The sequence below is a fragment of the Episyrphus balteatus genome, chromosome 2 (genome assembly GCF_945859705.1).
Source record: "Episyrphus balteatus chromosome 2, idEpiBalt1.1, whole genome shotgun sequence".
Lineage (NCBI taxonomy): Eukaryota > Metazoa > Arthropoda > Insecta > Diptera > Syrphidae > Episyrphus > Episyrphus balteatus.
The window spans coordinates 47,699,704-47,720,810 of NC_079135.1; the positions used below are offsets into that span (position 1 = coordinate 47,699,704).

At 31.8% G+C, this 21,107-nt stretch overlaps 4 protein-coding genes across 5 annotated transcripts; 1 reads left to right on the forward strand and 3 right to left on the reverse strand.

Annotated features, from left to right (window-relative positions):
* Positions 1 to 130: 130 nt before the first annotated feature.
* LOC129909147 (dnaJ homolog subfamily B member 13) lies at positions 131 to 1,826 on the reverse strand. The gene is made up of 4 exons (XM_055986129.1): positions 1,505 to 1,826; positions 1,094 to 1,442; positions 661 to 1,028; positions 131 to 377 (listed from the first exon to the last, which is right to left on the reverse strand). Exons 1-4 carry the CDS (start codon positions 1,746 to 1,748, stop codon positions 286 to 288), a joined length of 1,053 nt encoding a protein of 350 aa, XP_055842104.1. The 5' UTR covers positions 1,749 to 1,826; the 3' UTR covers positions 131 to 285.
* Positions 1,827 to 8,156: 6,330 nt separating this feature from the next.
* LOC129909148 (uncharacterized protein CG1161) lies at positions 8,157 to 10,107 on the forward strand. Of its 2 annotated transcripts, XM_055986131.1 has the most exons (6): positions 8,157 to 8,411; positions 8,930 to 8,997; positions 9,061 to 9,169; positions 9,310 to 9,435; positions 9,741 to 9,929; positions 10,010 to 10,107. In XM_055986131.1, the coding sequence occupies exons 1-5, from the start codon at positions 8,334 to 8,336 to the stop codon at positions 9,906 to 9,908; spliced, it is 549 nt and encodes a 182-aa protein (XP_055842106.1). In that variant the 5' UTR covers positions 8,157 to 8,333; the 3' UTR covers positions 9,909 to 9,929; positions 10,010 to 10,107. The 2 variants fall into 2 exon arrangements, with proteins under 2 accessions (XP_055842106.1, XP_055842105.1); XM_055986130.1 differs by having other exon boundaries at positions 9,741 to 10,107.
* Positions 10,108 to 12,007: 1,900 nt separating this feature from the next.
* LOC129911020 (nuclear pore complex protein Nup88) lies at positions 12,008 to 14,321 on the reverse strand. The gene has a single exon (XM_055988660.1). It carries the CDS (start codon positions 14,211 to 14,213, stop codon positions 12,021 to 12,023), a length of 2,193 nt encoding a protein of 730 aa, XP_055844635.1. The 5' UTR covers positions 14,214 to 14,321; the 3' UTR covers positions 12,008 to 12,020.
* A 3,272-nt stretch (positions 14,322 to 17,593) lies between these two features.
* Positions 17,594 to 18,695, reverse strand: LOC129909865 (proteasome subunit beta type-4). The gene is made up of 3 exons (XM_055986984.1): positions 18,447 to 18,695; positions 17,889 to 18,387; positions 17,594 to 17,819 (listed from the first exon to the last, which is right to left on the reverse strand). Exons 1-3 carry the CDS (start codon positions 18,587 to 18,589, stop codon positions 17,667 to 17,669), a joined length of 795 nt encoding a protein of 264 aa, XP_055842959.1. The 5' UTR covers positions 18,590 to 18,695; the 3' UTR covers positions 17,594 to 17,666.
* Between the last annotated feature and the right edge of the window lie 2,412 nt (positions 18,696 to 21,107).

Consider the following 21,107-nt stretch of genomic DNA (forward strand, 5'->3'; position numbering starts at 1 on the left):
CAAATTCGAAAGTTTTTGTGACGCGAAGACCTCACAAATTCAAATTCGACTCACCTTGAGGGGTTCTCATAACTTGTGAGGAATTTAATCGAAATTGAAATAACTTTGTATTTAGACCCTGTGAAAGTTTTGGTTATTATTGAAATTAATGTTCATTGTTTATTTACTGAATTTCAATGGATACATTTATTAAATATTATACTGTTTGAAATTAGCTTTTGTTTTGCTGGCCAAATGGTTTGTTTAAAAGGTTTCATATACCTAATTGAAAAGTTTTCACAGAATTTATATAATGTTCTTATTTTCTTCATCAATTTCATCAAATAAAGTTTTGAGTTCACATTTTAAATGACGCGGAATAATTGCAGGAAAAATAACTGAAATACAAATTATATAAAAAAATATTTTTTTTTCTCTTTTGATTTAAGCCTTAACTACATTGACTCAAAAAGTGAAAAAGTACAAAAGTGAAAATTTTCAAACTCAATTTTCTATAGATTTTTGGGATGAAAAATTAAAACTAATGATGCAGAAAGCTTATTTTTTGGTTTAAAAATCAATTTGTATACCCTTGATCGCAAAACAATTGCGATAGCCAGAACAAAAATCTTTTCACTTTTGTACTTTTTCAAAAAGTGGTGTATGTAGTTAAGCCTTTACTTTTAAAACGTAGAATTAGATCTCCCTTTTCCAGTCCATCCATTTCTGCATTTAATACTGGCAAACCTTCACCATAAATTATTTTTTCATAATTTTGATCAACAACATCTGTTATCAGCGTAACTATTTTTCTATCATCAATTGTTTGCAAAGAAAATCGAAAGCCAACCAAAGCCTCAAACAAACTGATTTCATGAATATGAATTAAATTATTTTCATCGCGAATATAATCTTCATTTGGTTTGTCAATAGTTATAAAAATTATATCTGCTGGTATTGTTGTTGGACTGCGATCACCTTCATTGGAAAAAATGAATTTTGTACCTGCTTTTGTTCCTGCAGGAATATTCACCAAAATAGTCTTTTCTCTATCAAAAAAAAAGTTCAATAATTGTTTTCTTGTTATTTTTCTACAATAAATAAATCATTGTACCTTTTTTCAGTAACAGTTTGAAGATCATCAATAAATTCTTGACGAAATATCTTCATTCTTTTCATCGTTCCAAAGAAAACTTCTTTTAATTCTAAAGGAATCATTTTTTCTACCGGCAAATCTTTAATTCGAACACCTTGACCATTTTTATTAGAATACAATGGAGGTGGGTTTGTTGCAACATCTATTAAATTTGCAAACGGCGAATATGAACCAAATACAGAATGATACACCTTCAAATGATCTCCATGATACATGTAGGGAGGAAAATATCCATTTGGTAAGGGAACACCTCGAAATAAGCCTGCTTCCCCAAATCGATCATAAATTTCACGACGTAATGGATTTGCTGTAAAATTTTAAAAATTTGCATTTTCTTAAGTTTTAAAAATGATATGTAACTTTTCATACATAAAACATCGTATGCCATATTAATATAAGCCCATTGTTTTTCTCTTGTTAATCCATTTAAATGGTCTAAATCTCCTTGCCAGCTCTGGGGTATAAAGTCTTCATCGTGCTCGCTATTTCTATGTGGATTACAACTGATTGCTAATTTTCTATATGACAACGTTATTTGTTCTTTGGTTGCATCACGAGGAACGTTGAGAATTGCATAATAATCCAATTCGCATTTTGATTTGATTGTTGACATTTTGATTCAAATTTAAATTAAAAATATTTATGAATGAAATTAATATCAAGTCTACCGAGCAAACGTAGAAGTATTGAAATAACAAGTGAAATATGTACGTATAAAGGCTTAACTACATACACCACTTTTTGAAAAAGTACAAAAGTGAAAATATTTTTTTTCTGTCTAGCGCAATTGTTTTGTGAAAAAGAGTATATAAATTGTTTATTAGACCAAAAAATAAGCTTTCTGCATCATTTGTTTTAATTTTTCAGGCCGAAAAACTATACAAAAATGCGTTTGAAAACTTTCACTTTTGTACTTTTTCACTTTTTGAGCCAATGTAGTTAAGCCTTAAGGTATAACTACATTGGCTCAAAAAGTGAAAAAGTACAAAAGTGAAAATTTTCAAATGCATTTTTGTGTAGTTTTTCGGGCTGGAAAATTAAAACTAATGATGCAGAAAGCTTATTTTTTGGTCTAAAAAACAATTTGTATACTCTTTTTCACAAAACAATTGCGCTAGCGAGAAAAAAAATATTTTCACTTTTGTACTTTTTCAAAAAGTGGTGTATGTAGTTAAGCCTTTAAGAAGTACTTTTTTTCCACTAAAAAAGGCACTCGGGAAAATCTCAGTTATTTATTTCTTATACATAAGAATACGTGAAGCAACTCTTTCTACCATGAATTTCCCCGCCATTATTGAAAGTACTGATATGTATATGTACCTCAAAAGTGCATCAACGAAGTTCTTCTGGATGTAATGCGTTGATGCACATTCCCCAACTAACAATTTCGATGTTATAACGATGGTGAGAAGCTTTTTGTCATCACTAATTTCACACCTAAAAGACTCATATAACCCTGTTTATCATTAAAAAGGCCCCCTTTTTTTACTCCTATTAAACCTATAAGAAGTACAATGAAATACTCCTGTAAAGTTTTTCATCAGTACCCGAATGTGGTATTCGATCCTATAGGTGTGGGAAGAAGTACACTATAAGACTACTGTAAAGTTTGTCATCAACAAACGAAAGTGGTGGAGGAGAAATAAAAAGTGGGGTTGCATATAAAAGGAGGGGAAATAAAAGGAGGAGAAATAAAAAGAAATTAAATTGTGTTGCATTTATATTGATTTTTATTTTAGTATTAACTTATTTTTATAAACCAAGTTTATCTGAGGAGCTAGGTTGATACTAATAGTATAAAAGAGAAATACTTTAAACTTTGCACCAATTTAAACTGTTTTTATATTTTATTTTAAGCTACCCAACTAACAATTTTACTTCCACAAGGGTCTAACGAAGCTGTTTCGATTTTAGAAATATTGCTTGTATACGACCATAGAGAAGCCCTTTTGGCCCATCCGAGAAGCTTGATAGGCTTTAGAAGAGTCATATGCAAGTTGATTGGAGAGACTCAAAACATGTGTTTAATGCCTTATAGAAACAAGCAACATTCAAGATTTGAAAATGTGTATTACTGCTACAGGCTTTTAATTTTATTAAGAAGCTCGGAGCAGACTTGTCGAAGGCTTGTGAAAGTCTAAACGAGGTATATCCCAAATAGAATAATGAAAAAAAAATATTTTTTTTTCATTTTTTTTTTTTTTTGTGTACCTATTACATTTTATTTTTGCATTTTCTTCTTTGTTTTTCCATCCAGACAAGTTTTGCTTCTGAAATTAAATTTCCAAACACAATTTTATTAAGAAAAAAACTTCTGCTTACTTGACGCCTTTTGCTGGATTTGAACCTCGTACATCCTGATTGAAAGTCCGGTACCTTACCCATCGAGCTACTCAGGTATATAATAAAAGAATTTCAAATTTGGACTAGTTGAAACCAGAACTTCCTAAGGGCTTCGACTTAATTCCTGATGAGTTGCACTATCTTAAAGAATATGGTGACCATTTGTGTTTTTTTTTTCAAAGTTATTATTTTTGGTTAGGTATTTTCTGTTTTTTTTTTTTTTTTTTATCTTGTAAAAAATTATTTAATAAAGACTTAATAATATTATATTCTGATTGTCAAACCATATCATTATTGAGAAGATGAAAGAGAATAACTTTTTACTCAAGAACAATTTTTCTGGAGCAGAAAAAAATATCTGAAAAATTCAGTTTTTTTAGACTTTAGAGGTTTCATAAATTTTTTCTTTAGAGGTTTCACCCGGATGCCGTCAACCCGCATTTTTCCGAAGCAGAAAAAAAAATTTTAATTTTTTTGGGCTTTTGGCTTTTTCTTAAAAATAAGAGAATTAACTTTGTTTTGAACTTAGGTAAAATCTAAAATGTCTATCAATATTTTATAATTAAATAAGTATAGAAGATTAAAATCTTGTTTTCCTTTCTTCTCTACTTACTTGAATATGAACTCCAAATTGGTCAGTAAACCATTTTTAATATCACTATTTTAAACCAATTACCCATATGAAAAGATTCACTTTTTTATTTATTTCTATATAACAATGAATAAAAAAAACCAAAAATGGTCACCATAATGGCACTTATCCAAATATTTCTTATTCTCATGAGTTTGCCTGACAGTTTAAAAAATTTAGCTTGTACTCACTTTCACAGGGCTTCTAGGAATAAAATTAGTTCGCTTAGGCAAACTTATAAAATTAAATGCTTTTAACAATGTTTTGCTTGTACTTAAAGGATCTCTACAAATATAAATAAATGTCCCCTAACTTCGCTAAGGCAAACATACAAAAGTAAAAGCTTTTCGCGCATGCGCCTGAAATTGAACTTCTTTTTTACTCATATAGAGATACAAAATAAACATTTATGTAAGTCGTTATATTTGAAAGTAATATAAAACATACTTTGTAATATTTTCAATCAAAAACAATGATTCAACAATTTTTTAATTCAAATATTAAAATGCAGTAACTATAACACATCTATTTTGTGGAATATTTGTTTAAAAAGGCAAAACCGTTTAATGCGGTTTATTTGAAATTCAACGTTATGTTTTTTTTAATGAATATCACGACTCATATACTATTGACATAATTTCGGTAATATAGAATTATAATAATAAATGCATTTAAGGCAATTGTATAAGTTGTAGGTACTTCTACCATACTTAAATACATACCTAAGTCATTTTTGAGTGTAATAATTTTCGAATTGGAAAAAAAATACAAAGCATTCATAAAGATTTTGTAAGCAGTTCTAATACAATTTCTTTTGCAAAGCCATTTAAAAGAAGTCAGTAATTGGCTTTTATTTCTTGTGCTTCTACAATGGAATTTCATGTGGCCGTATTGAAATTTAAACGAAATGTTTACATTAATGCTTGTAGAAATTTTTAGATTCCACTTGCACTAGGTTTCTAGGAAGCGGTTAACGAAAGTTAAGCCTCGAAAGTTTGAATTTTCGATTCACAAACTAAATACAAGCCCTGTCGAGATAATAGCTGCAAGAAATTAAAGATCCTAACCTCGTGGAAGTAAAATTGTTAGTTGGGTATTTAACACAAAAAATAGTTACAATAACACACTTGAGAATTTTTAAGTGTGAATAAAAATCAAACACTTTCCAACTAACATTATTATATTATGACACTGTAAGCACTTCCCAACATCATTATACTGTGACACTAAACAGAAGTCCAGCGAAGCTTTATACAATGCTTACAGAGAATTTTTCATCGCACCTATAATCCCACTATAAGATACTCCTAAAAAGTTTCTTAGAGGTATAAATATCAGCGTTTACTGATATTTTTTTACCGTGAGTAGTATACCAGTTTTATAGGTGCGAATAGCCCTTTGAGCTCGAAACCTGTAAGCAAAAATGTTAGTTGGGTCAGCAGTACTTTCATGAATTACTGCAGAAGTAGGGCAGGGAAGGGTAATGCCGGCCACTTAAGCTAAAAATGGCAATGGGCCTTACTATAATAATCAAATTTAGTTAAAAGGAAACCTCAAGATTTTAGAAAATACGCATATTTAATTTTATTCTCCAGTTTAGTCGTTAGTAATGCCGACTTTTCACGAGTCGACTAGGATTTTTCTATGGGGATTGTCACTTTAGAGTTTAGACACCTGCGGCTTCAAACAAGTCGAAAAGAAAAAAGGAAAGTTTTTTTGGTTTTTGAAAAAATTAGTTTCTTTTCAGTCCAAAATGTTAAACACAAAAAAAAACGAGAAAAAGAGGTTTGAAAATCACTCTCAATTAAAAAAAAAATAAATGAAAAATTGTTCGACATGATGGTTGCATATACATAAGTATTTTGAGATTTACGCACATTTCATGTCATTTTCTATTGACGAGATTCAGAATCAGATTTGTGAGTCTGACAGCTGAAATAGAGGGGAAAAAGTAGACAAATCTCAGATTTCATGATCTACCCTACTTATAATTTTGCTTCTATAATGCTTTACAGAAGCAACAATTGCACCTGTAAAGCTTTATAGAACCAAAATTGTTTGTCGGACATTTGTGACTTGAGATTGAAAAAAAAATGAATCTGAGATTCAAAAATCTGAATATCTATTTTTATGAAGATTCACAAATACAAGTACATGCACTTTCACACACACTCCTCTGTCATTTGTCTGAACATTTGTTGTTGTTTTATTTTAAAAAGGTTTTTCATATGAACAGATTTCGTATACAATTACAAAATTAGATTTAATGTTCTATTTGCAAGGAAAAATTTGAGATTTTTACACAAAAATCTCAAAAGCAAATAGAAAACGACATCAGATAATGATCTTATAATTATGAATTCTGATAAGATTATTGAACGAATATACCATTAAATATTTTTTTCCTTGTGTAAAAACAAAGATGAACTTTGACAGATTCTTTGATGGAAATTCTGACAGTTCCATTAATTTTTTTCACATTTGTAGTAGATTTTGTAATAGATTATAGGGAAAACTTAAGACTAAAGTTAGTGAAAGGAATAAATTGTTTATTGGTAGCATTTTGTAAAAGCTCAGCATTCTGTGTAAACCTTCTGGCTAACTAGTAGTCGACATTAGCGTTTGATTATTAGTAAGAGGCCCAGTAAAATAAAAATGGTAAGATAGGAACTTTAATATTTTCTTTATAATAGGTGTCCGTTTTTGTTTCTTTATACAGGGTGTCCCACAGTCACTGCCCCAAACGAAAACCATGGCTTCCTGAGGTCATTTTAAGTCGAAAAACTTAAGAGGTAATTTTCTCGTTTCGTCCCGTTTTCGAGTTACCACGGTTTTTATGATTTTTGTTCTCTTTTCCCTTATCTGGCTTTATCTTTGCCAAACTACGTTTGATTTGAAAAATTTTTTTTTTCAACCAATCAAGAATTTATTACAGTTTTAGTTTGTCTCAAATCTTTTTTTTCTGCGGACAACCGTTTCTCCACAATTTTGCATCAAACACAACTTTCTTCGTTTTTTAAGTTGTTTTTTACACTTTCATATCATTTAAGTCAAAAAAACACGTTAATGATAATGAGTATTAATTTTTTGTGCTTTTTATTAAAGCCCAGTTTATTTTCATAAAAAAAAATAAGTTTTATTTCATAAAAAAGGCTACTGAAATTAATTTAAAAAAAATAAACAAACTGAGTGAATTAAAAAAAAAATAATTTTTAAATACAAAATTTATTTAAATGAATTAAAAACTTTTTCTGAGCTATTGTGGTTGAGAAAAGAACAAATAGATAAAGCTCAGAAAAAGTTTTAATTCATTTAAATTAATTTTTTATTTAAAAATTATTTTTTTTTTTAATTCACTCAGTTTGTTTATTTTTTTTTTAATTACTTTCAGTAGCCTTTTTTATGAAATAAAACTTATTTTTTTTATGAAAATAAACTGGGCTTTAATAAAAAGCACAAAAAATTAATACTCATTAACGTGTTTTTTTGACTTATATGATATGAAAGTGTAAAAAACAACTTAAAAAACGAAGAAAATTGTGTTTGATGCAAAATTGTGGAGAAACGGTTGTCCGCAGAAAAAAAAGATTTGAGACAAACTAAAACTGTAATAAATTCTTGATTGTTGATTGGTTGTAAAAAAAAAAATTTTCAAATCAAAAATAGTTTGGCAAAGATAAAGCCAGATAAGGGAAAAGAGAACAAAAATCATAAAAACCGTGGTAACTCGAAAACGGGACGAAAACGAGAAAATTACCTCTTAAGTTTTTCGACTTAAAATGACCTCAGGAATCCATTGTTTTCGTTTGGGGCGGTGACTGTGGGACACCCTGTATAGAGTTTTGCACTAAAAAACGACATCGAGACATTTGAAATCAAAACAATTTACTTATTAAAAACAACAACTATATCTGTATAGATATTTGAAAAATCCAGATTATCCGGAGTTTCTCTTGTGAATCCACCATAAAAAATTAAATGGTATAAACAGATAAATATGGCTCATCTACATGTTTGGTTATATAAAAAAAACAATGACAACCAACAAACTGTCAACTTTCTGCATCTGGGAAAAAAAATCTGTAAAAGAAAAGTTTTCATTTCTGTGAAAAAAAAATAAAAATAAAAATACTCGCACGTAGCATATCTACCCCCCAATAAAAATAAATTTAACAAAAATATTATGACCAAATAATCAAATTGATGTAATAAAATTATTCAATAATGGATTCGAAGCAATTAAAAAGATTCTTTGTAATTTCTGTGATTTTCTTTGTATTTGCATTGGGATATGCATCATCGGTAAATAATGTCGTTTTCCAAAATTCAAGGAGTGACACTCCTAGCTATATAATCACTCCAAAAGGAGTGATTTCAAATTCCAAAATTGAAAAAGGAGTGAATTTTTGGAGTGAATTCTTCACTCCCAATATTTTGAAGGAGTGACGGAGTGATTACCAATACTTCTACATTTGACTTCATGGACTGCTTGTCAAATTGTTGGGTGGTTGTTTTAACTTTTTTTTGTGAAATAAATTATATTTATTTACAAAATAAAATTCAATAAAGTATTGCAAAAAATCACTAAAAGTGAATTTAAAAGATTGTGTTATTATTTTATTCATTATTTCGTATTACAAACACATGCAAAGCAAACGTCAAATCACTCCACTTGTCAAATTCTTCGTGAACAAATTCCAATATTGCACGAAAAAGGAGTGATTCACTCCCATAATTTTGGAAAACGACATAACAATAAAGACTACCTTTTTACTGCGATTATTTGTTTAAATTTTTTTGTTTTAATAAATAATTTTCAGGCCCAGGCTGAAGTTGCCACACAAAATGCATCAACTCCAGAACCTCCAAATGAGCCAAAACAAAAATGGTAAGCCTCCATAATCTTTTTTTTTGTGATTTGAGTTATTATTAAAATGTATCTTTTTTAAAGTGTTTGCGATGGTGCCCTTTTGCCTACATTGGGAGAAAATGGCAAAGAAATCGAGATCTGCCCCCATTGCAAGTGTAAATACGAAAATCGTAATACGACGTTGATAAAAGTACGTTTATTTTTCTTTTTGTTCATGTTGTCTATTTTTGCTTTCCACACTGTTGCGGTCGTCATCGTCATCTTTACAGATGAAACAATTACCTACAATCTCCTCTTCAAGTTTTGTTTTCTTTTTTCTCTTCTTTTTAGGTTGTTGTGATAATAGTCATATGGATCATATCAATTCTCGTGATCTATATGTTGTTCTTGATGTGTCTGGATCCATTGTTGAATAAACGTGTGAAAGCAAACTACCAGGAGCACACCAATGAAGATGTACTTAAATATCCTTCAGTACAATATAAGCCACTAGTAGATTATAATAAAGAATCCGATTGATATTCACACCATGTTACTCCTCCTCACGGTTTTGTTTTTTGGTTTATTGAATTTATTTTTGTATTTAGTTGTTTACCATCACAACCACCACCTTTTCATTCTTTTTTATCTCATCCTTTAACCCAACACCTTTTTTTTTAATTTATAACCTTTTTTTCTGTGTGTTGTTCTTATGACTTTTCTCTCTCTCTTGTCTGATTTTAAACATAAATTTTTTTTATAATCTTCTTCTTCATGCTTAGGACGACACAACATCTGTTTCGCCACAAACGCTTCCCAACAATGCTGCACAGGAGCTAAATGCTCGAGCCAATGTACTAAATCGTGTGGGTCATCAGCAGGATAAATGGAAAAAACAAGTACGTGAACAGAGGCGTCACATCTACGACAGACGCACTATGCTTAATTGAGAATAATAAGAATCTTCTTCGGTTAGTCCGTTTAGAATTGAGTTAATTTTTATGATTGTAATAATTCTAGATAAAAAAATTATGTTCTTTTTTCTTTTTAGCCAAAAGAAAAATTGTTTTTGGTAAATGGTTTTGTTTTTTTTTCAGTTCATATATCAATAAAAGACAAAAATCTTATTTGTATTTATATAAACATAAATATAGAAATTGCAGTTCTTGTCCCATTAGATTTAGGTATATCAGAAATATGGGGAAGCAATTTTTTTATAATTTTAACGTTTTGTACATTTATATTTAGTGCTTTTGCAAGAGAATTAGGTTTGGTTGTTTTACTAGAAGGTAAAAAAGATTTCATTAAGACCAAAACCCTGACTAAAAACATGAACATGAAAAAAACAAAATGGTGTCCCAAGTCATGTTGGGGATTTGGAAAGGTCACTTTTGCAATCCTTACACAATGGAAATGACGAACCCAGTCAAAAAAAACCATGATAACTCGATCACCACCATTAACCTTTCCTGACAAAAGAGTCTGCCAGGGAAAATAGAAAGTCTGGAAAAAAACAATAACGAACTCCGTCAAAAACACGTCACATTGAAATTCTACCAAAAATTGAAGCAAGAAATCAATCTTCTGCGAAATGAAGTGAGGCTTTTGAAGAAAGCACATAAAGGAATCGATCTTCTTTGCAATGAAAATGACTATAGAGAATAGTTGCGAATATAAGACAGACGAAGAAGAGGTAGAACGAGAAACAGAAATACTGCAAAAAGACGTAGCAAAAAACGTAAATATAAATGGTCAATTACACTTGGTACCCCTTTATTGCCCAAGGATACACTCAAAAGAAAGTTGCATTCATCGAATGGAGTAACTGTAACACCTGAGTTATGTACCTTCTCGGAAAGAAAAAATTATATAAATAAATAAATCAAAAGATCTTTGTCTTCTGGGAACAAAATTTATCCTCGAATTTTTACCTCGGAATTTATTGGTATCGGAATTAATGGAGATTCACGATAGGGGCCATCAAATAACAAAAGTAAAGCGGAACAGCATATTAAAGAACCCACCATTGTTTGGATAAGTATTTTGCGATGGAAAATGACGTATCTAAAGAAAATTTCTACGAGTTCCTTGTGAAAATTTATTCATTCCCAAGATTGGAAATGAAGATTGTTTTAGTTTAGTGCTCAGTAAAGTCTGCATTACATTACTTCCTGAAATGGACTCAGGCTTTTTCACAACGTACGTATCTAGATTTCCCCATCTCGACATTTTTAAAAGCACTTGGACCGTCCCGAAAATCGATCATATGGCAATCGGTTGAAGGCACTACTCCAGGATATTGAATGTTCTTACCTTCAGCTTAGCTAAATTTTACGCTCAACATTATCCGGTTGCTGCTATGCTACATATAAAAAATAACGCCTTACGAAACAAAGCCGCATAGCTCTTATTTGGACCTGTAATCGAAATAAGGTCCCCACGCTCGCGACCTTATTTCCATTTCAAAAATTATTAGACCCGCAGAGCATTATTTTATTTTGGTTAATTTGAAAATAGAACCAAAAAAACAACTCACCTCAAAAATGTACTATTAAAAATAATTAAATTGGTATAATTAGGTAAGGACGTAGTTAAGCGAAATAGTCAATCTGATTTAGAAGACACTCAACCAAACCATTCAACACAAGAAGCGGACTGCAACAGTGTACTTCATTGAAATATAATGTACCATATTATATACTAATGAAGTTGTCCGTACTGTATATGTATGTTTTATATTTAATATGTACCTAATATCATGACTTGAATAAACCTAGCACTTGAACCCAACAAAAGTGTTTCTTTTCCTTAAAAATAAAAGAAACCAAACCCTAGGCGCGCTGCCCAATATTTACCAAGTGTAAGTTTAAATCCGAATTCAAACAGAAAAAAAAAATGCTTGGATGTGAATCGGAGATCTGTACCCTTTTTTAATAACAAACTACAAAAAGTAATTATGTTAAAATGGAAGAATTTATGGTTTAAAATTTTTTGTCTCTAAATTTTTTTCTTAACTAAAAACAAATTTTATTAAATATAAGCAAAAAATTAACTTTATTGTTTTACAAATTGAGTATAGTATTAATTCGCTTGACTTCTTTAACTTGACCCTCAATTTCTCCCATCATTTGTGTAAGAATTTCCTTAATAGTTGTTTCTTGTTTCTCTGGCAAATCAAATGATTTATTCTTTGAATTTTCAAAATATTTTTGAGTATGATAACTCTGTCTATTGATATTCTCTTTAGCTTTTTGTGGAACATTTGCCAAACTTTTATATGTTTTATTAATTTTTTCAACCTCTTCAACAAGTTCTTTCTCAGCTTGAGCATTACTCGGTAGACATGTATTAGCTTGCCGTATCCAATTTTGGCACTTTTTCGAAAGCAAGTCTTGTGTTTCACTAATTTCTTCAAATCTTTCAGCCAATCTATGGGCATTTTCTTGAATTGAATCTTTTTGTCTTTCCAAATATTCAATTTCTTTTCGCTGTTGTTCTTTTTGTAATTTAATTGCATTTAATTTTTGCAAAAACTCACTGCGGACTAATTCATGTTTTTTCATATATTGTGTTCGCAAAACTTCTATTGTTTGTGTTAAAAGTTCATAAGACTCTTGCGGTTTGGGTTGAGCTGATTTATCAAGTGACATTATTGGTTGTGTTACACTACGCTTGAGTATATTTTGAATATGTTCTACAAATGAAAGACCAGAAGAATTGTCAATGGAAGTTATTCTTCTGTCTTTATTGGTGTTGGGCTCAATGGCAGCTGTTGGATTAAGAAGCAATTTTGTATCAATAACTAAATTTAATGATATCACCTGTCCACTTGATAGAAGTAAAACGATTCCCGATGGCATTTGCAATAGAACAAATCCAAGAACTGCATTAATCTTGGATCCAGTGCTGATCTTTGTGCAAACAAGATATTCTGCACGAGATTGATTTGAAAGTGATGGTGTATCTGAAATTACATCTGTGTCCAAATAACGCTCCAATTCAGCAATAAAGTTAACAGTCACAACATGCAAGCCAGCATTGTGATAGGCAAAGTAACGCATTTCATTAACAGGATCTCTTTTAAGATGAATGGGGCAAGAGTATGAATTACTTGTTTCATTTCTTGTATCAGCAATTCCAAGTTCCAACTCAATCGTTTCTAAAACTTCCAAAGTCCATTCGGAAGGATGAATAATCAGACTAGAGTCAACCTCATTAAAAGAGTGTTCGTGTTGATCTGCTTGAATCAATAAGGCATGGTGTAGCCTTCCAGTTGATTCGGCAATAACAATTGTTGGTGGAAGTGAAGAAATAAGAAGAATCGAACACGAATCTAGTCCGAAATTATCAATAGCTTGAGGACGAATAGTTAGTGGCCCTTGAAGTCGTGGTTTTTCACTGTCTATTCCAGCACAGAGTATGTAAATGTTTCCATTCTCTCTCAGAACCACAATTGGCCATTCGACTTTTTCATTTACTACTTTTCCTACAGTATCATTTACTGAAATGGAATCTTTACTAAGACTATCTCGAGGATTGCCTACATCTGAAACAATAGATTTAGATACATTAAGATTAGAAAATGATACATCCGAAGATGCAGTCATTGCTGGTCCAATATCGAAATCAACACTTGATTCCCCAAGAGAATGAGGTGATGGAAGTTTAGTAGAATTATTGGCATTATTCATATGAACCATTGGATAAGGTCCAACTTGCCAAACATGGCGCAAAGTACAGTTGTCATAGACGCGAATTGTATTATCAGAAAGTAAAACAAGTAAATGTGAATCGGTTGGGGATGCTGGATGCCATCGTAATTGGCGAATTTCTATATGAGGATTATTACTAAAGAAATGAGCATCAATATTGTTTGATCTACATGTGATTGTTGGTTTTCCATCCATAAATTGACCATTTGCTCCCCATCGTCGAGGAAGTTCAATTATTTTAAATCCATGTGGTCCAGATAAAGCAACAAGTGATCCTTCAATGGAAGCCAATACTCGTTCAACTTTAAAAGTCAAAGGTGTTGATGGAATTAGAGTTTGATGAATAATATTTGTAAATCCTTTTAAATGTGCTGCTCTCCAATTTACACATAAAAGACTTGAATCTGAACTATTCCAAGCATATAGCAGATCATCTTTGCACTCTAATAAGTTTTGTGTTATATTTGCTTCGATTGTTAAGCTAGAGCGAATTTTCTCAAACATTTGAGATTTGTTTAAGTTCATAATGTCGGTGGTAAACATTTTTTTTAATAGATAAAATTAAAATATTAACAAATTAAATACAAAATACACTAAAAAAATATTCACAAGAAGCGGAAAAATGGGAATCGGCGTTCAAGTTAAGGTGAATTTCATCAACTGACAGATGGTGACATTTGATGGCGTACGTGTTCAATACAAAGTTTCTGAATTTATGTTCTGATTTATTCGTTACATTTATATGAAAGATTGAGTTGAATGAAAACTCAGGAGACAGGACAACGGAAAGATATGCGGTAGCGGTACCAGTAATTGTATGAAAAAAATCCAAAATGACAAATCAACGTGCAGATGTGGAATTTTTTTAATACAAATACCGTTACCGCTACCCTTACCACTACCGCATACACTCCGAATGAGAAAATGGGTGCGTTCACGTATGCACAGATACCCTATCCAAGATACCTAAGCATCCGATACGTTTGCGAACACGAATCAGCTGTTCTTCAAATCTCCCATAAGAAATCCAGAAATTTTTAGGATACCTTTGGATTTATTTGCTTGTCAAAACATGTGTTCGATCCACAGTACACATAAAAAGGTAATATATTCCGAACTGACATTGGTCGCCAGATTGTCAAAACATGACACTTTCTTACTTCTTATTCAATGATGTCAGCTACCGAATTCTTAATTGTTTAAAATACCGACGAAAAACGCACAAAAACCGATAAACCACGCACACCACTAATTTTTAAACAATTATTTATCATTTTCCGCGATGAAACACGAAGAAAATTTGTTATTTTTCAATTTATAATATTTTTAAATGACATTTTATAAATTAAAACAAAAACAAATTTCCTGTTAACTGCGATTGAAATATAAAAATTAAAGGCCGACCTGACAGATTGGTGCCCATTTTTGACAAACAAATTTTGGCAACGTTCGGAATATATTACCTTATTATGTGTACTGTGTGTTCGATCAGCTGAGATTTTAGCCGTTTTTTATTATCACTTGATCCATATAGATCATTACTTAAAATGTATTACAACAACTACATGAGATCTTGCTTTTCATCAGGATCACGAATCGTGATCTTGCTTTTCATCAGGATCACGAATCGAAATCTTGCAAGATCTCATGTAGTTGTTGTAATACATTTTAAGTAATGATCTTTATGGATCAAGTGATAATAAAAAACGGCTTTTATATGGGATTACAACAACACAAAGGTATCCGGATACCCTTGGATCGGTACGTGAACGCACCCAATAAATAAGCAGATAGTTTCACTTTGAAAAATAAAATCCGCAAAAAATTAGAGAATTTTTTTAAATTCTCTAATTTGTTTTTTTTTTCGCTATTTAGAACCAATTGATGTCCATCCACCGTGGAATTTCGGTAAAAACCATCCATAATAATCACCACCTTAATGTAAATATATAAAAAGTCTTCCTGATTCACAAAAACCTCTAAAATCATGCTGCTGTACCTTTTTGATGAGAAGAGAAGGTAGTTGTTACTGAGGGTCTCACTTCACTTCTCTTTTATGCATACTACAGTTATCCATTATTTTCAACTTTAGCTTTCTAAGTTTAAGTTTTTTCATCAGCGTGGGTACCATACAGAATTCCAGCTTGAAAAAATATTAAAGAGCTCGAAAAATATCCTGCAATTGAACTTAAGTCCATTCCAAGATAAGATTTTAATATGTTATTGTTTTTTTTTTTATCAAGGGTTATTGTTTAAACTATATAAAACGTTGTGGTAATGTTAGAAGTTTTTCGATTTCAAATGCAGTAACTCACAAACTTTAAGTATTTGAATTCATTAACTTTCTGGATCACACAGTTCTCAGAATTACCAAAAAAAAACCGCATTTAGTTCACGGTCATAACAAACATTACAAGCCACTTTTAGCAAAACAACTTTTACCAGATTAATTCCAATATAGTATTATTGGACGTTTTTTTTAAGAGAGTATGCAAAGTAAAACAATATTTAACAAAAAAGTCAATTTGAATCTATAGCTTCTTTTGTATAAAATGTTGCAAAGTTTCAATTTGTTCCAAAGCATTTATCCTAACACATTTTTACTGGAAGAAAAAAGATGAACAAACTTTCAGAGTTTTTGTTGTTTGAATATGTGTAAAATTTCTAATAATTCCTTCGAATTGTCACTAATAATTTTTGTGATTTTTGAAAAAAAAAAAGAATTAAAGTCCCGAAAACCAGGACTTAAGCTTTTCTAACACCCCTCTTTCAGATTTGAAAAATTCAGCCTTCCTGCATTTCGTTCCACAAAATCCATGTTTCCTTACTAACTTTCCTCTACTATTGTTAGATTTTAAAATATTTCCTCATATTTATTACACTGTTCATTAATTATTTATGTACAGTGCTGTGCAAAACATATGCAACTGTTTCAACTGTTTTTGTATGGAAGGAGGTGTTGCATGGTCTATAATATTTTTAGATGATTGTCAAATGGATGACTTCAAATTGTGGTTGTATCCTTAACTTAACACTTTCGTTTTAACTAAATAACGGTTGTTTTCCTATAAAGTATCGACTTTGTCCGTTGGTCCAACATGTTTTTAGACATACAAAGCTGCATATGTTTTGCCCAGACAAATTTAATGATTTTTTGTTATTTTATTGTTATTTCGTATAACCCATTGAAGAATAATTTTTTTAATATTAAAAAAGTTAAGAGATACAAAGTAAACTCCTAGAGCGTTCCCCCTCATAAATTGTATATTTCTTTTATGAACAGAAACATGCAGAAAATAAATATGAAATAGTAAGTTGAAACAGTTCCATAGGTTTTGCACAGCACTATATGTACATAATGGGCCCTTCGATGTTTTTTATGCGATCATTTATTTCGATGTCCAACGTATCTGCTTCACATTAGTGATCTCCCTGTAGGTTCGCAGGGTTAAGCTCAGAAATCGGCGGCAAGCCTCCAGGTTTTGGAATGTTCCATTTCTGACTCCAAATGAATGCTTGTGTTTTTGGATTTTCCCTACTTCTTGGTCGTATATATTTTTTTTCATAATAATTTTCTTTGAAAAATATTCAATGTGTGTTGTATCATCTGAAAAACAGCCCCCTGCTTACTTAAGTTTTTAAACAACTCAATATGTTGATTTGTAACAAATGGTAAACGCAATAATAAAACTTTAGTTTTGCCAATTCTCGAACCGTATATCATAAAGATATAAAAACTACAAATCGTTTCAAGAAAAAAGTAAGTTTATACCATTCTTTCCCATAGCCACAACTTGTGAGTCACAAAAAGCATTTATTCTTCGTTGTTGTTTTTGTGAATTGTGACTTGCCTGTATAGATCAGAACTTTTAGAATTTTTGTGACTCTACAAATTGTGACTGTTAACATAAAACAAAATAGTATTTCCTTTATCCAAAAAAAATTATAAGTGTATTATTTCGTTTTAAGAACATTTTAAAAGATTTATCAAACTACTTAGTATCCCTTAATCATTGTTGCTAATTGCCAGTTTTCGCTGACCTTTTGCGAGCTGAGAATTTCTGTTCCCTCCTTTGTGACAATAGCAACGGAATACTTAGACAAAGCCCTGCAATCACGATAGTACAATACTTCCATACACTTCTTCATCTATATTAAAAACAAATAATCTAATTAGAAACCAATCATCCATAATTTGTAGAAATTAACAATCTTTACCAATTGTTCAGCTTCAGCTCTGTTCAACTTAGTAGTATCAGAGATACGTTCTCGAACAATTGGTAGAGCCAAATGCTTGCCAAATCCAGTGGCAACAACTGTGTCCACATACGAGCGTCCTCGCAGATCTACATGACCCAAGAAAGGATCACCATCTTCCATTCCACCAACAACCATATCCAACCACAATGGATCGAACTTGCTACGTTTGTTGTAAAGGACTCGAGTCAGCCAGTTATAAAGTGACTTGGGCTTCATTTCAATGGTGTCATTGTAGCAAATATCTTCGCACATCTTTTGATCGATAATTCTTTTCAAACTTTGGAAATCGGCAAAGTCACCACCAGTTCCAATGGCAATTTTATCGTTAATCTTAAAAACGCGTTGAACATCCTGGAATCTGGCTAGCGAACCGTAGGACACTAGATTATCGGCAGCGATAATAACACCAGTATCGAATTTGATGCCAACAACTGAAGTTCCAGTTGTAATTGGCTGACTACATAGAAAACAATTTTTAATTAACAAACAGTAAAGATATAATGAGGAAAAACTTACGATGTTCTTTGGGTTCCAAATATACCAACTGGTCCGGAATTTTGAGTTTCGTTGGCAAATAAATTATTTCCAACAAAGTTATAAAATTGACCAGGTGATGGTCCATTTGCCCAGAATGGTTTTGCCATATCGTTTTGATACATTTTATATTTTTAATTAAAATTGAAATTTATTGAATTAATTGTGGAAAGTGAACAAAGCCAAGTTATTTTTTGCAAGTTGTGCACGATGACAACGAAAACCGGGAAAGTCACTTTGACAGCTAATTTATTTTATGAGTGAGCTAGATGGGACATATTTTTATGGTTTACAAAAGAACTAGATTTGCAGTATTCTTTTGCATTAAGGATCTAACACACTAGTAAAGGTGTGCGGGTATACCACACCGGAAAGTTGTGCGGAAGCTATACGGGTAGAAGTACTTGTAGGAACAAAATTCCACACTTGAATATTGATGTTCCAGTTTGGAATTTTTTTCAAGGCTTGCCACACCGGAAGGGTATGCGGTAGCGTTAAAGGCTTGGCCACATCGGAGGGTATGCGGTATAGCGGTAACGATATTTGTACTAAAAAAATTCCACACCTGAACGTTGATGTGTCAGTTTGGAATTTTTTTCATACAAGTACCCTCACCGCTACCCGTACCGCTACCGCATACCCTCCTGTGTGGCCAAGCCTTAAGGCTTGGCCACACCGAAGGGTACATGCGGTAGCGGTACGGGTACTTGTATGAAAAAAATTCCAAACTGACATATCAACGTTCAGATGTGGAATTTTTTTCATACAATTACCCGTACCGCTCCCGCATGTACCCTCCGGTGTGGCCAAGCCTTTACGGGAACTTGTATGAAAAAATTCCAAACTACCCAAGCCAAGCCTTTAAAGGCTTGGCCACACCGAAGGGTACATGCGGTAGCGGTACGGGTAATTGTATGAAAAAAATTCCACATCTGAACGTTGATGTGTCAGTTTGGAATTTTTTTCATACAAGTACCCGTACCGCTACCGTATGTACCCTTCGGTGTGGCCAAGCCTTAAGGCTTGGCCACACCGGAGGGTATGCGGTAGAGGTACGGGTAGCGGTAACGATATTTGTATGAAAAAAATTCCACATCTGAACGTTGATATGTCAGTTTGGAATTTTTTTCATACAAGTACCGTTACCTCTACCCGTACCGCTACCGCATACCCTCCGGTGTGGCCAAGCCTTTAAGTGGAGACTTTTCTTTACAGCGGCTCCATGCTTGGAAAAATATTCAAGAAAAAATTTGTCCTGAGAAAAAATTTGTAGGAGAAATAAAATATTTCCCGATCTGAGTACTAGGCTTAACAACCTAAAAAGCCTTAACTACATATAGGCTTAACTACATACACCACTTTTTGAAAAAGTACAAAAGTGAAAATTTTCAAACGCATTTTTGTATAGTTTTTCGGGATGAAAAACTAAAACAAATGATGCAGAAAGCTTATTTTTTGGTCTAAAAAACAATTTGTATACTCTTTATCACAAAACAATTGCGATAACCAGAAAAAAAACCTTTTCACTTTTGTACTTTTTAGAAAAATGGTGTATGTAGTTAAGCCTATAAAAAAAAGGAAAAAACTTAAACGTCATTTTCCGCACACAATTAATGACCTTCTAGCAATTTTGCTTCTATAATGCTTTAGAGAAGCAACATTAGCATCTGTAAAGCTTTATATAAGTCATATTGTTTGTTGGGCAGGCAATTACTTGTTTGCGAACAAGAGGTCGAGAATTCTCTTGTTTGTTTGTTGTTTCTCCTCAGCAGCGCACTAGACTATAGCCAAGTATGTAGCTGAGGCGAAATGATAAGTCCCTAAACTCAACAGCCAAAATGCTAACAAAAAATCAAAATCAAAATAATAGGGGTATTCACGATCTGGTGCAACAGGCCTAGTAAAAATGTAAAATTTTATTTTTTTACAATAGATCGTGAACGCCCCTCTTCTTAACTATAGTAAATATTGAAGCATGAATGATGTTTTTTTTCCTCCACCGTTGCTCCTTCTTTTTTTCCATTTTTTATAATTTAATTCTTTGTTTTGTTCGGGTTAATTAATTTTCAATAATTATTTTACATCAAAAGAAACTAAATTACGGGACATGAGTAGCGACAGCCATTATAAACAGAATAAAAAAGACAACCCAAGTAACAATTTTACTTGCATAAGGTCCATTTTCTTCGATTCGGTAAGCTATAGTTTGTATAAGTTTAGTTTAAGGCTTACTTATGCAAATCATCCATTTTGGAAACAAAGGAGGTCTCCTTAAGGCTATCTGGAAGTTTAGAAGAAGCCTTGTAAATATAAGTTAAAAAAAGACCTTCATAAGACCTGTTTGAACCGTTTTAAAGAAGCCTTCTATTTTCAAGTGGCCAAGCCTTTAATATTCGAGTATGGTCTACTGGCAAGGTGCTGGCTTGGTATGCAGAGGTACGTGGGATCGATTCCTGGCGGGGCCATTTGTGAAATAAAAAAAAAATGTGTTCTTTTTCAATTAAAATAAAATTCTTCCCATTTCAGAACGACAGGAAAAGCATTGACATGGCCAAAAAAGAAAAAAAGACAAAATAGAAAAAAATTAAAAGAAAAAAAAAATCAATAAAATCTTTTTTTTTGTATTCATAAATTCAACATCTT